The sequence below is a fragment of the Pelophylax lessonae genome (genome assembly GCF_965119305.1).
Source record: "Pelophylax lessonae genome assembly, chromosome: 12".
Classification (NCBI taxonomy): domain Eukaryota; kingdom Metazoa; phylum Chordata; class Amphibia; order Anura; family Ranidae; genus Pelophylax; species Pelophylax lessonae.
Window position 1 is genome coordinate 86,077,035 of NC_138779.1, and position 14,654 is coordinate 86,091,688.

The 14,654-nt window shown below is 40.1% G+C and overlaps 1 protein-coding gene across 4 annotated transcripts in view; it reads left to right on the top strand.

The window, feature by feature from the left end:
• Positions 1-12,438, top strand: part of NADK (NAD kinase) — a 214,807-nt gene extending 202,369 nt beyond the window's left edge. For all 4 annotated transcript variants that reach the window (XM_082274343.1, XM_082274345.1, XM_082274344.1 and 1 more), the window contains 4 exons: positions 1,584-1,683; positions 1,884-2,041; positions 9,509-9,591; positions 12,112-12,438. In XM_082274343.1, the coding sequence (XP_082130469.1) occupies positions 1,584-1,683; positions 1,884-2,041; positions 9,509-9,591; positions 12,112-12,265 (495 nt within the window). In that variant the 3' untranslated portion in view covers positions 12,266-12,438. The remainder of the gene's footprint in view (positions 1-1,583; positions 1,684-1,883; positions 2,042-9,508; positions 9,592-12,111) is intronic.
• Positions 12,439-14,654: the final 2,216 nt, after the last annotated feature.

A 14,654-nucleotide genomic window follows, 5' to 3' on the forward strand; every position in this document is an offset into this window, starting at 1 on the left:
GGCTGTATGTTTAGGGTCATTGTCCTGCTGGAAGGTGAACCTCCGCCCCAGTCTCAATTCTTTTGCAGACTCCAACAGGTTTTCTTCTAAGATTACCATGTATTTGGCTCAACCCATCTTCCCATCAAGTCTGTCTAACTTCCCTGTCCCTGCTGAAGAAAAGCATCCCCACAACATGATGCTGCCACCACCATGTTTCACGGTGGGGATGGTGTGTTCAGGGTGATGTGCAGTGTTCATTTTTTGCCACACATAGCATTTTCCTTTAGGCCAAAAAGTTTAATTTTGGTCTCATCTAACCAGCACCTTTTTCCACATGTTTGCTGTGTCCTCCACATGGCTTCTCGCAAACTGCAAATGGGACTTCTTTTGGCTTTCTTCTTGCCACTGTTCCATTAAGGTCAGATTTGTGGAGTGCACGACTAATAGTTGTCCTGTGGACAGATTCTCCCACCTGAGCTGTGGATCTCTGCAGCCCTTTTAGAGTTACCATGGGCCTCTTGGCTGCTTCTCTGAATAATGCTCTCCTTGCCCGGCCCGTCAGTTTAGGTGGACGGCCATGTATTTTTTTTTTTTTATAACCTAACCCTGCTTTAAACTTCTCCACAACCTTTTCCCTGATCTGTCTGGTGTGTTCCTTGGCCTTCATGATGCTGTTTGTTGACTAAGCTTTTTTAACCAACTTCTGAAGGCTTCACAGAACAGCTGTATTAATACTGAGATTAAATTACACACAGGTGGACTCTATTTACTAATTAGGTGACTTCTGAAGGCAGCTGTTCCACTAGATTTTATTTAGGGGTATCAAGTAAAAGGGTCTGAATACAAATGCACACCACACTTTTCAGGTATTTATTTCTAAAACATATTGTAAATCATTTATCATTTTCCTTCAAATTCACAATTATGTGCCACTTTGTTTTGGTCTATCACAGAAAACACATCTATGTTTTTGGGTGTAACATGACAAAATGTGGAAAATTTCAAGTTTTTTAATACTTTTTCAAGGCACTGTAGCAAGCAACACAATAGTTGGAGGAGATAAGAGTTGATAAGTTCGGTAAAAATCACTGTGGTCACTGGAATCTGAACTGAAAACTCACAAAAGAATACTTTTTGTATTGTTCTGTAAAAAGCACTGTTCTATGGGATGCAAGCTTGTTCTAATGCAACTCAGGAGTGAGCAGGAAGGGGAGACAACACTGCAGACAATGTAGAGTAAGCGTGGTCACCCCTTGAATGCTGGACAATAAAAGAAGTAAACTTTTTGATGATACATAAACCACATATTTGGTTTAGTCTCACACTACTACAATGTGACTTCAATGCAATATACAGTGCGATTATGTGGTGCAACTTTAATGCACTTTTGCCTGTTCCAATGTATTGATTAGTATGGGCACAACGGAATTTCCCTTGTAATGCGACTGAAGTGCAATTAAAAGTCTCGCTAGTCTGAACCAGGCCTTAATTGTTTGGGTTTAGATGCACTTTGAATATTCAGACTGTATTTATATGATTTGTAATATTATTAAAAAAATAAGCCTAGCATGGTTATTTGATGTGTAATGTGTAAATTTCAGGTCCTGAATGAAGTAGTAGTGGACAGAGGTCCTTCTTCTTATCTCTCCAATGTAGACGTCTTCCTGGATGGACACCTCATCACTACAGTTCAGGGAGATGGTATGTGCCCCTCTACACTTCTCATGTTGCTTAACAGAATTGAGACATTTTGTGTAAAGATGGCTAAATGTAACATTTTAGCTTGCTGTTCATTAAAATCCCTTAACTTCTGTGTATTAACAATCAATGCATATACAAAGTGGAAGAATGAACAGGTGTAATAATTGCTTTGATCACTGTGTGTGGTCTGTCTTCTGCAGGAGTCATTGTGTCCACGCCAACAGGCAGCACCGCTTATGCAGCTGCAGCTGGAGCCTCCATGATTCACCCTAATGTACCTGCCATTATGATCACCCCAATCTGTCCCCACTCTCTTTCCTTCCGGCCAATTGTGGTCCCCGCAGGAGTGGAACTTAAAGTAAGTTTTTTTTTTTTTTTTTCTTTTTATGTCTGTTACTTTTTCCTCTAAGCATTGATGATAGTATGCCAGGACAAAAAGAGGATAGCGCCACCCAAAAGCCTTTTCAAGTGATTGGATCTAACACAGCAGGAATTTTCGAGCTATACAACTTATATGATATGATCCCAAAATGTTCTTTAAACCATCCCCTGTATCTGGTTAAAGAGCCAGTTCACACCACATGCAGTCCAGTTTGTTTTTTTTTCTGCATCAAAAACGCATGGGAAGTAGGTTATATGGTTTCCAAGGGCAGAGTTCACATCACTGCTTGCAGTTCCAGTGTGTTCAAGTTCCAGTAAAAAAAAAAAAAACATCAAAAATGCATTGGAACACACATGTCCTTATTTAAGGTTAAGAAAAGAGGGTGAAAAATGCACTGGACTGCATAAAAAATGCACCCAATAGGCATCAAAAAATGCTCCCAAAACATGCATGCAGAAAAGCATCTGGACTGCGTTATGGTGTGTACTGGCCCAAAGACTAGTTGAGCTTTCAGTTCAACCACTTACCGACCAGCTGCCGTAGCTTTACGTGGCAGGTCAGCTCTGTCCCGTGAAACGACATAGCTGTACGTCACTTCGTGGAACCACTAGAGGGGACGCCCGTGCGCCCTTTCCCCACAGAGGAAGCTTTTCAGTGGGTCCGGCGGCCGCGAACGCTCCCCGTGGAGACAGAGCGGAGGTCTGCCATTGTAAACATGGTAGACCGCTGTTCTGTCAGTTAGGAACACAGGGATCCCGTGTTCCTCCTATTTGGGTACACAGGTCTCTGTGTTTATTCAGTAAATACACCCCCACACAGTTAGAAAGCACCTCCTAGGGACACATTTAACCTTTTGATCGCCCCTGGTGTTAACACCTTCCCTGCCAGTGTCATTAGTACAGTAACAGTGCATATTTTTAGGACTGATTACTGTTGTAATGTCACTGTTCCCCCCCCCCAAAAGTTTCAAAAATGTCAGGTGTCCGATCTGTCCACCGCAATGTCATAGTCCCGCTAAAAATCACTGATTGCCGCCATTACTAGTAGAAAAAAAAAATGTAAATTACATTAATCTTTCCCCTAGTCTTTAGATGCGATAACTTTTGCAGAAACCAATCAATATACACTTATTGGGATTTTTTTTTAACCAAAAATATGTAACTGAATACAAATTAGCCTAAAATTATAAAAAATATTGTTTTTTTTTTTTGAGTTGTCGCTCTTTTTTTGTTTATAGCACAAAAAATAAAAATCGCACAGGTGATCAAATACCACCAAAAGAAAACTCTATTTGGGGGAAAAAAAGGGATATCAATTTCATTAGGGTACAGCGTCGCACGACCGCGTAATTGTCAGTTAAAGTAATGCAGTGCCCTATTGCGGAAATGGCCTGGTCATTAAGGGGTTAAATCAGCTAAATACATTCCGATTGCAGACTGATATCTCTCATGGTGAGGAAGCAACAAAATCACAGCTTACCCCAAAATAAAAAAATTCTCCCTGGCTGCCTCAGGATGGTGATGCTGAGATCTTGCCTCCTTTCTCCCTCTCTCTCAACCTTTTCTTTAACACCCCCACACTGCTTCCAGAAAGAGCTAGAGAAGGGAACCTCAAAAAACAGGACTTTAAACATAGCCTGGAGAACCTTCACAAAAAGATCTCTGATACTACCCAAACGGAAATATCTAAAAGCCACGCAATCTCTTACAACTCAGATTGCAGAGCTGGGGGGCTATTCTTTTGATAGCAAAACAGTTATTATTGTTTAAAATGTTTTACCTAATTAAAAAAAAAAAAAAAGCCAAAAATAAATAAAAACTACACAGTTGCACTGTGTACAGTCACAAATGCAAACCTATAGGGTGCAAACATTTTTGTAACCAGTGATCCCACTACACGCTTCGAACATCAGAGTGAGAACAGTAATTCTAGGGCCATCATTTACCGTTCACTCTAAACTGATAACCTGTAAATGTTTTTTAAACAATGTTATTGAGCAATTCTTGGTAATGTCTTTTTTTTTTCGCCATTTCACAGGCATGCACAATTTTAAGGCTTAAAAACGTTTGTTATCTTATTAATAGAAGCAACCCTGTATTTTATATTTTACAAAAAAAAAAAGGGTTTTAACCACTTAAGCCCGGAGGATTTGGCTGCTAAAAGACAAGGGTTTTTTTGCGATTTTTTACTGCGTGACTTTAACGGACAATTGCGCAGTCGTGCGACGCTGTACCTAAACGAGTTTGACGTCCTTTTTTTTCCCACAAACAGAGCTTTCTTTTGGTGGTATTTGATCACCTGTACAATTTTTTGATCATGCGCTATAAACAAAAAAAGAGCGTCAATTTTGCAAAAATAACAATATTTTTCACATTTTTTTATATGAAATTCCCCAAAAAAAAAAATGTAAAAATCAAAATTTTTTAACATTTTCGGCCAATTTGTTTTATGCTACATATGTTTGGTAAAAAAAATCGCAAAAAGCGTATTTTGATTGGCTTGCGCAAAAGTTATTGCGTTTACTAACAAAGGGAAAGATTTTTGTCATTTTTGGTGTTTTTTTTTTTTAACGCGTAATGGCGGCGATCTGCAATTTTTTTTTTTTTTTTTTGCGGTACTGCGACATTGCGGCGGACAGATCGGACCCTTGACTGACATTTTTGACACTTTTGGGGTTACCAGTGACATTACTGCAGTAATCAGTGCTATACATATGCACTGTTACTGCAAAAATGACACTGGCAGGGAAGGGGTTAACTGTATTGGAGAGGGAGGGGTTAAGTGTGTCCTAGGGGCGTGCTTCTAACTGTAAAGGGACATGGCTATTGGTGTAAAAGCAAAGATCAACGGTCCTACATAGTACATTTTTACACAGGGAAGAATGACAGACGGCTTGTTTACATAAGCCGTCCGCCTTTCTCCCTTCACCGGAGCGATCGTGAGTGACCGGCGGACGATCGGGTCCGCCGTTCACACGCACTGACTTGTCAGTGAACAAGCCGGGGCGGGCACGCGCCTCGGCGGGCGCGCGCCCGCCCACAATTGGCTCGCAAGTCAGTGACAGGCGAGTGACGTACCCCTACGTCACTCTGCCTGGCCGGGGCTGACCGCCGCAGTATATAGTCGTGCGGCGGTCGGCAACCGGTTAATGTTTGTGTGCACCGAAAGTCTTTGCGGGAGGACGTCATATGACTGCCTCCCAGAACTAGCCGGCTACTCTGTAGCCATCATTTGGCTATAGTAAAAAGAAGTGCAGCACCACTTAAAAATAAATGAATGTTAAGTGCAACATTAGTAAGTGCAAATAAAGTGAGGAAGTGCCATACATAGATATACAAAATCACAATTCATATGAATATAAATCGTGCATAAAAAAATATTGTTCAATAAAATCGCACACGATAAATATATAAAAAAAAAAACAATTAGAAAATTCAAACTTATGCAAAAATCCCGAAACCTCAAATATATATAAAATTAACTTTATGAACGTCCAGTGCAAAAAAGAGTCTTTGTGCAAAAATGTCAAGATGTGGACTACAAAAGCCAGAAAGTGCTGGTGATTGAGAGTGAAGCTTCAGAAATCAAAAATCCTCCACCACATACAATTGGCCGTTCACCTCACGTTCTTTGCCCTGTGTTTTCAGTGGGTCAGAACAAGCTGTTCCAGAAAGGGATATAATCTTGTGGATGATAATCAGCCAGTATCCTGTGAAATGCCGCCTCCACACTCACTGTGCTTAGCGAATTCTCCAATACGAGATAAATAATAGGGACAAATCTACTGCTCTCTGTATGTATAGCTTTATTAGGACAAAAAATACAATAGGTATCCAACTAACATTTTCAGGCACAATCAGCTGTGCGGGCTTGATAGCAGGCCCCCGTCCCCTTTACGCATTACGTCATGTGATTGAATTCATCATTAGGGCTCATTTGGCTATAGCACGGTCGGCAAGTGGTTAATCAAATTAAATAAAAGAAACATATATATAGAGATTTTTTTTTTTTGGTTAAATATGAAAGATGGGGGATTCTATGTTACCCCCCGGTGCAGATTGACTTTATCATGGAGTTGTTGAACTATGCGACCAAACATAACTACTTTTGGTTCGGAGACCAATTCTATAGGCAAGACACCGGCGTTGCCATGGGTGCCAAATACGCTCCATCATTGGGGCTCATTTTGGCTATAGCACGGTCGGCAAGTGGTTAATCAAATTAAATAAAAGAAACAATATATATATATATATATAGTGTTTTTTTTGTTAAATATGAAAGATGGTGGCGGAGGGACGTCTCTATATCTCCATGTGTGTGGGGGTCCTCGAGCCCTCACTTCGCAAGGTCTCCCTCCTGGGAAATAACAAGTTTCCTACTGTATTTTTATGCTTGTCTATCCCGGACTGTACTACCTGACCACTGGGACTGTTATACTGTTACATACCGTTTTTCAATTATTGCGATTTTGTTATAACACACGTTTGTATGCTGAAAACTTTCAATAAAAATCATTGAAAAGAATATGAAAGATGGTGGCTGAGTATATTGATATCCAAAATGTCATGCTTTAAAATTGCACATGCTTGTGGAATAGCACCAACTTACGGTACTCAAAAAATCTCCATTGGCTTTTGGAGACTCTCTGCTGCTATTTACACCTGGGTCCCTGATTTGACCACTTTGTGTTTTTAGCATTGAATCCTAAACGGCAGCTTTTTGTTTTTTTGTTCATTCTCTTAATGTGTTTAAGTATACTGTATATTTTCTTGTACCATCTTTGGCTTTGTCCCTGATATATCATTCAGTTGACATGTACATTTTCTACTACCTGTGATGTGACATTGCCTCTGTTGGCTTTCTTTGAATGTGCAGTTTGCTTAGTGTCAATACATTTTCTCTATGTATCTCCATAGATGACACTTTAAAAATGTTTACAGGTCACCAGTTACAAAAAGTTACAGAGGAAGTGTAGTGCTAGAATTATTGCTCTTGCTCTGATGATCTTGGGGACAACTCATATGTGTGGTGCGAGCACCGTTTACATATCTGGGCGTGACCTACTTATGCGTTTGCTTCTGCGTGGTCAGCGGGGCGCTTTAAAAAAAAATATATATAATTATTTATTTTATTACATTTTGTTTTTAATTTTAGACTGTCCCTTTAAAATTTGTTTTTTTTTTTTTTCATTACTTTTATTGCTGTCACAAGAAATGTAAACCTCTCTTGTGACAATAGAGCAGGGGTCTTCAAACTATGGCCCTCCAGTTGTTCAGGAACTACAATTCCTATCATGCCTAGTCATGTCTGTGAATGTCAGAGTTTTCCAATGCCTCATGGGATGCGTAGTTCTGCAACAGCTGGAGGACCGTAGTTTGAGGATCCCTGCAATAGAGCATGACAGGTCCTCTTTATAGAGAGATCTGGGGGTCACCACATCGTTCCTACAATGGAAAGCATTAGAAAAAAAAAACTTGGACCTGTAGAAAGGTTGTTAAACTTACGGTTCGGTTAGGCTTTAAATAAGTAACACATAGAGAATTCTCCCTGTCGTGCTGTCACTTCTTTTGTCTGTATGCAGCAGATCTAGGCTGAGTATTGTTCTTAATCTGCACCTTTTATCAAAGTATGGCAAGACAAATCATCATTTTATACAAATACAAATGCTGAACACATGCAAATCTTCAGTCAGGTGTTTCCTCATGGCGGTTACAGAAAAAATAAAAGGTTTGCCACTGTTGTAAACTACCTTACCTGAGTTTTCCAGAATGGTATATACATTGCATATGTGCATACTAATAGACATCACCTCCAGGTTGTATAAGTACCAACTAAGGTTTAACTAGTAAAATGTAAACCCTGCCTTCCCTCTTCTTTTTTTTTTTTTTTTTTTTGGCACTAGCCTCTGGTGTTGTGAGCATTCGGTGTATTTGCAACCTCTAACAAATTCCTGTGTACACAAGGGCAGTGCTTAATCACATATTTATCAACTGCATTGGCATACGTTCACTCTGTTCTTTATATAGAATAGAAGATTTTAGAATTCAACCCTTAATGAATCAGTCTAACTGAAGTGGATATTTTAGTTTTTGATAGAGTATAGAGATTTTAACCACCTGCTTACTGGGCATTTTCACCCCCTTCCTGCCCAGGCCAATTTTCAGCTTTCAGCGCTGTAACACTGAAAGACAATTGCGTGGTCATGCAACGCTGTATCCAAACTAATTTTTTTAATCATTTTTTTTTCACACAAATAGAGCTTTCTTTTGGTCGTATTCAATCACCACTGGGTTTTCTTTTTTGCTAAAAAAAAAAAAAAAAAAAAATTGCAAACAGGTAATTTTTCTCCTTCACTGATGAGGCTGCACTGATAGGCTGCACTGATGAAGCAGCACTGATAGGTGACACTGATGATGAGGCGCTGATGGGTACTGATAGGCACTGATTGTCAGCACTTGTGGCCATTGATAGGTGGCACTGGTTTGTACTGATTAGGAGCACTCACGGGCACCGATTGGGACCGATGTCCCTGTAACAGAAGCCAGTTATCGGCTTTCTTCTGTTCTCATGCGGATTGTGAGGAGAAAAAAAGCAGATAACTGGCTTCTGTTTACGTCTGTGATCAGCTTTCATTGGCTGGCAGCTGATCATGTGGTAAAGGGCCAGTGTGATTGGTCCTTTACCCTGTTCTGTGATCAGTTGAGGCATGCGATCACAGGAGGACGTCTATTGAACGTGGGCGGAAAGTGATTAAAGAGGTTGTAAAGCCAACACTTTTTTTATACTAGAATAAAAAAGATTTTATACTTGCTTGCTCTGTGCAGCAAAATTGGACAGAGCGGTCTAACCCCCTCAACCTCTGAATCTCTGGCTTCCTATGGGGCACATGTGCAGGCGTGCTACTGAATGGGGCCGTTTGCGTTCATAGACACACACACTGTGGCTCGGCTCCGCCCTCACTTTTGGCTTACAGCGGCAGTAGCCAATGGCTCCCACTGCTCTCAGCCAACCTTGTGAGAGCGACGTGCAGACCGACACAGTGCTGGATTGATGTAGTATTTAGGGGGGGAGGGGGGATAGCAACTGGAAGTTCTTTTTACCTAGAATGCCTAGAAAGGTAAAAAAACTTTTGACTTTAGAACCACTTTACATCTCCTAACAGACTGCTGGGGATATCTTTGCCCTTGAGTTCCCAGTTCTGTTCACCTGCCACAGCAATTTAGGGGTTTCTTGTTCCTTGTCAGCAATTTATATTACGATGAATGGAATAGGATGAGTGGGAACACCCCTCTTGTAGCATGAAAAGACAAAGTCAAGGGTGGACAGTATCTGAACGAGAAATAGTTGCAGAGCAAACTCACCATTAACACATCCAAGAAATACAAGAAGTAAGTTGGCCCATCATACTGCTTCTGTAACTATGTTTTTGTTATTTCATTTCAGATCATGCTTTCTCCTAATGCACGGAACACTGCATGGGTCTCGTTTGATGGGAGAAAGAGGCAGGAAATTTGCCATGGAGACAGGTGAGAATGGGCAATTATTTAAAAGTAACATACTGAGAGAGGTATGTGGGCTGTCCTCCTTTATCTCCAGCTAAGAACACAAGCTGGTGATTTTAGCATGTTATGCAGCCTGACTACTGAGATTTAATTATACTGTATGAAGGTTACTATGTTGATGATGTTGTAGTTTTAGTTGGTTTCTGAAGAAAAGTGACATGCGTGTTCTCTTTAAAGTGCAAAGACACCTTTTCTTTAAGAATCCTGTCTTCTAAGAAGAAATTTCTATTCAAGGTGAAATCTATCTTCTTGTATCTTTCGGAGACTGTCGTCTGCCATAGTTCCAGCAATGAACCCCACAGCCTTAGGGTCTTACAATCTATGTTGTTCAATTGTTAGGAGCTAAAGCTCCTATATCTTACCATCAATGTCTTAGAGATATATGGAATAACCATATCTCAAATGCAGAAAAGAGCACCTCGTTTGACATGGTTATAATGCATTTCATGGTTTTACTTGTCACCACTTCATCAGGTGTTAGTGAATACAGAAAGTGGCAGGGTAATGTTCTAGGGAAATCTGTGCCCTCTCAGAAGACTTTGCATTCTACTGACTTTACTGGGTGCCCAGGAACACAATTCTACTTAAAGTGTATGTATAGCCAAAACCTTTTTTTATTTTTTTTTATTTTGGATAGAATGGGAAGGGATAGACCTCTTTTACATTCTGTTTCCTCTTTGGAGTGATTAATCCTTTATTTACGGTATACTGGTGATTGTTATCAATGAGAAAGTGAGGGGAAACCACAAATTTTAGTATTGTCCCTAGGACAAGAGATGAACATATGTCTACACAGGAAGACTTTGCCTTAAGAGAATTCCCCTGACTTGGGGAGATTTCCTTAAGCCCCGTACACACGATAAGAAAATCGGAAGGGAAATTTTGTCCGACGACCGATCTGCCGATTTTCGGATTGTTAGTATGGTGCTTTCGACAGCCGACTCCGACTTTTTGGCCGAAAAAATCCTGATGTGCAGGCTATATCATTTTTGTCGTTCGTAATACAACGTCTGATTTTCGTCTCATTAGTACAGATTTCGACGGAAAAAAATCTTAAGAGCAAGACTAGGCATGCTCAGAGAGAGAGAACACATACAAAGCAATCCAACACATGACATCACTTCTGAAGTAGAATTCTGTCGTACGGGAAAATTCATATGAAAATAACCTCCTCACTTTCCACATCAGACTAGCATGCCACAAAAAACGGACGACAGATCGTTCGATAATCTGATCATGTGTACGGGGCTTTAAACATCCAGTTGTACCTCTGGAGAAGAATTGATGGAAAGTTCCCCCAAGGTTTACAGACTGCAAAAATTAATCGGCCAGTGGTTTTAAACCATCAACTCTATCCAAAACAAAGAAAAAAAAAAAGGTTTTGGCTATAAACAAATTTTTTGTAAAATTTTGTTTCAGGGAAGATGCATATAATGGGTACATTAACCCAGTGGTCCTCAACTCCGGTCCTCAGGGCCCACTAACAGGCCAGAGTTTAAGTATTACCTTGGGGAGATGCAGACTAGAGCACTGCAATCACTGAGCAGCAAATTATATCACCTGAGATGTATTTCAGTTTTCTTGCAAACCTGGCCTGTTAGTGGGCCCTGAGGACCAGGGTTGACGACCACTGCATTAACCAATACGCTCAACATTAACATAATAGTATGCAGAGTTTGGTACACAAACATAAAGTTAAGTCCATACTTGCAATTATATAGTATACCATAACAGTCCTGATAAAGGTCATGAGCGAATTACCCTCTCCAAATCATTTAGAATAAAGATAGTTAAGTAACCATTAATAAAATGTTCACAGGTTTAGTCTCTCAGGTTCAATTGTCCAGTATATTTAGCAGACATCTCAAGTATTAGTAATGGTGAGAGTAGAGGAACACCAGGCATCCCACACCTTATTATATTTGTTAGGGTAACCCCGATGTTCAAAAATGAGCTTCTCCTATGGTAATATTTGATTAAGCGTTTGTATCCATTTGCGGACAGAAGAGGGAGTAGATTGAATCCATTTAGGCGCTATAGCTTTACAGGCCAGAAACAGTGTTTTCCTCAACAAGATTCTAGTGTATCTCAGCCATACTAACCTCACCCACTGCTCTTTGAACTGCCGGAAGTGAAGAAAAGATACTTTTATAAGGAACCTTGGTCATTTAGAACTTACACAGGACTGAGAAATGTATCTTTGCCCAATGTAAGAGCACTGGGCCAATCACCAAGCACCAGCACTGTCACATGAGAGAAGGGGCAAAACAGTCACATGCTCTTCTATAACTGGAAGTACTGGGTGTTTTCTTCACTGTCATTGATTGAACAGAATGGCAGGTGAGTGAAGGGGTGGGTGGTATATGCTGCTGGGGAGCCTTTGATAGGCAAAGCACATGTTTGTTTTAATATAATGCAGGACCTTGTTTTTAACACCCTCCTATTCAGGCTTGCTGGCTAACATTTATTCTTCTGTCATTACAGTATTAGCATCACTACCTCTTGTTACCCTGTCCCTTCCATCTGCTTCCGGGATCCGGTTAATGACTGGTTCGACAGCTTGGCTGAGTGCTTGCACTGGAACGTTCGCAAGAAACAGAACCATTTCACAGTCGAGGAGGAAGAGGAAGAGTTTTAGCCTTGGCCATGACTCAGAGACTCAAGTCAACAGGGCCTCAGCAGTTTCCATTTACAGTGATCTTTTCTCCTTTTTCTTCTGGCCCTACTTATGGACAAAAGACCAAATCAGTCAGACGTTTTTATGAGCTACCAGCTGTAAGGTTCTGGTCGACTGAAAACCAGCTTATGATATTTATCAAACCTAGCGTTCTCTCTTAAAATTTTAAGACAGAAGTTTATATTTGTGTTTCTTTATAATGAAACTTTAAAATGAAAAAAACTTTTTGCTGCCTGCAATCTATAGGGCCTAATTTATGAAAAAAAAACTGGAGGAAAGAGGAAACAAAAATCTGATTCCTGCAGCAACCAATCAGATGCTACCTTTTTCTCTAAAGTTAATGTAGAAAATAAACTTAAAGCTAAGCTTCAGACAGACAAATGGCTACATATACAGTTGAAATACATATATGTAAACTGTCCTACCTGCCAAAAGATTTCTAATTCTGTTCTACTAATCTTGTGATCCACTTAACTTTTTCCTGCCAGACAAAACAGTCAGGTTGGTGACCTCACTTTTCTAAACTGCAGTTAAGCAATGTAGCTTGGTCACCACCCCTCCCCCCAACCTGTTGATTGTATTATAAAGAAGCAGTGAAATGGTGACAAGGTCATCCCGCTGCTCCTGTATGCAAGTTCATGGTACTGGAGTGAGAGCACTGTGAAAAACCTTTTCCTCTTCCCGAGTCCTGTTGTGCAGGAAAATACTGGAAGACCTAAAGATAGATTTTAGTACATTTACAATGCTGTATTTAAAATCAAATTTCATATTTTTAATGGAAACCTTGACATTTAGCTTTTCAGCAGACTTTCTACACCTGTCGGGTCCTTCAGAAAGAAGACAGTGGGTTAGTTAAAGGCTTAGCCCACTTTTTATAACAAGTTTCATGGTTACACCCATGTTTAGCATGCAACATAAAACGGCATCTCCAAAACTCAAATTTCCTCCCCTCATTCCACTACCTGAATTTGTGGGCTGCGTCTCCCTAGTAGAATCCTATTTCTTTTTTTAATTTATTGTGGCCCTGCCTGCATATCCCTAGTAGAATCCTAATTCTTTTTTTAATTTATTGTGGCCCTGCCTGCATAGCTGCATCACCCATGCCTGGGGTTGTTTCTGAACATTACTAAGAGGTCCATCTGCCACCACGGCTTATGGGACTTTAGGAGAGTGTGCAGGCGATCCCATCTCACTCACTGCTCTGTAGTTCAGCAGCCCCTCTGCCTTAGGTCAATACCTCCATACGAGAGGCTGGGGAAACATTTTTTAAAAGAGCCTGTGCAACACACAGATCACAGGTTTAAATCTCTCCAGGCTCCATTGCAAACAAGTGTTTGAATGTTATGTTTACTACTTTTTTGGAATCTGCCAGAGTACACCCACAGTTCAAACATCAGCTTTATCTTTGAGGTCTGGCTGGTTGCTGTCGGGAACACCTCCAGTTTTAACCCTATTTCTAGTAAATTGGCCCCCACTGCTCTTTACTGTGCAGTTTGATGCGAACAGCAACATGGTTATATAGAGTTGTTTACATTTTATAATTAATTGTCTCATAGAAAAATTCTATAAAATATATTTGTTCTTCTATCTCCAGAGGTTTTTTGAGAAATGTGTGATTTACATACTCTACATTCTTTGAAAAATAACATTTTCTTGCTAATGACATCCTAATTCAATAACCCATTTTATCAGCTCTGTTGATTATTGGACGGTGCTTTTCTTTTAAAGGCAAACTTCACAATATTGATAAATATGATAGTGTCAGACTATGAAGCAAAAAAAAAAAAAAAAAAACACCCTTACAACTGTACAGGCTTTTGAAGTGTCCATTTGGCCATATTGGAGATATTCAGATTTTGCTTTTTGCTGCAGGGAAGTTGTGGGTGTAGTTTTGTATATATACTATTTTATAAACGCATGCTAAAAACTTTTATTAGTGCATTCCGTAGACACCACCCCCTGCAATTCCTCTGTGACAATATGCAAAATTCTATTGTTCTCTGCTTGGCTACTACTTTAAAAGCCAATTAAGGTGATAAATGTGGTTTATAAAGATTGTGATTTGATTTTATGGTCCTACAGTATCAAACCCCTCAGAAGAAGACACGGGTAGAGCCATGCCCTAGAATTTTTTTCAGTTTGTGTTTTGCAGAACATTAAATATCCTAAAGGGTCAGTCCACCCCAAAATGGTTTTACAGTTTTGGGTGATTGCTGTCGGATTCGGTCATCCATTTGCTTTCAAAACGGAGGACTTGGCATTCATAGCTATGTCCGGGTATATCAAACACCATAAGGATAATACATTCTCCATGTTGGAGATTTATTTCAGTATAGAAAACAGGAGAAGT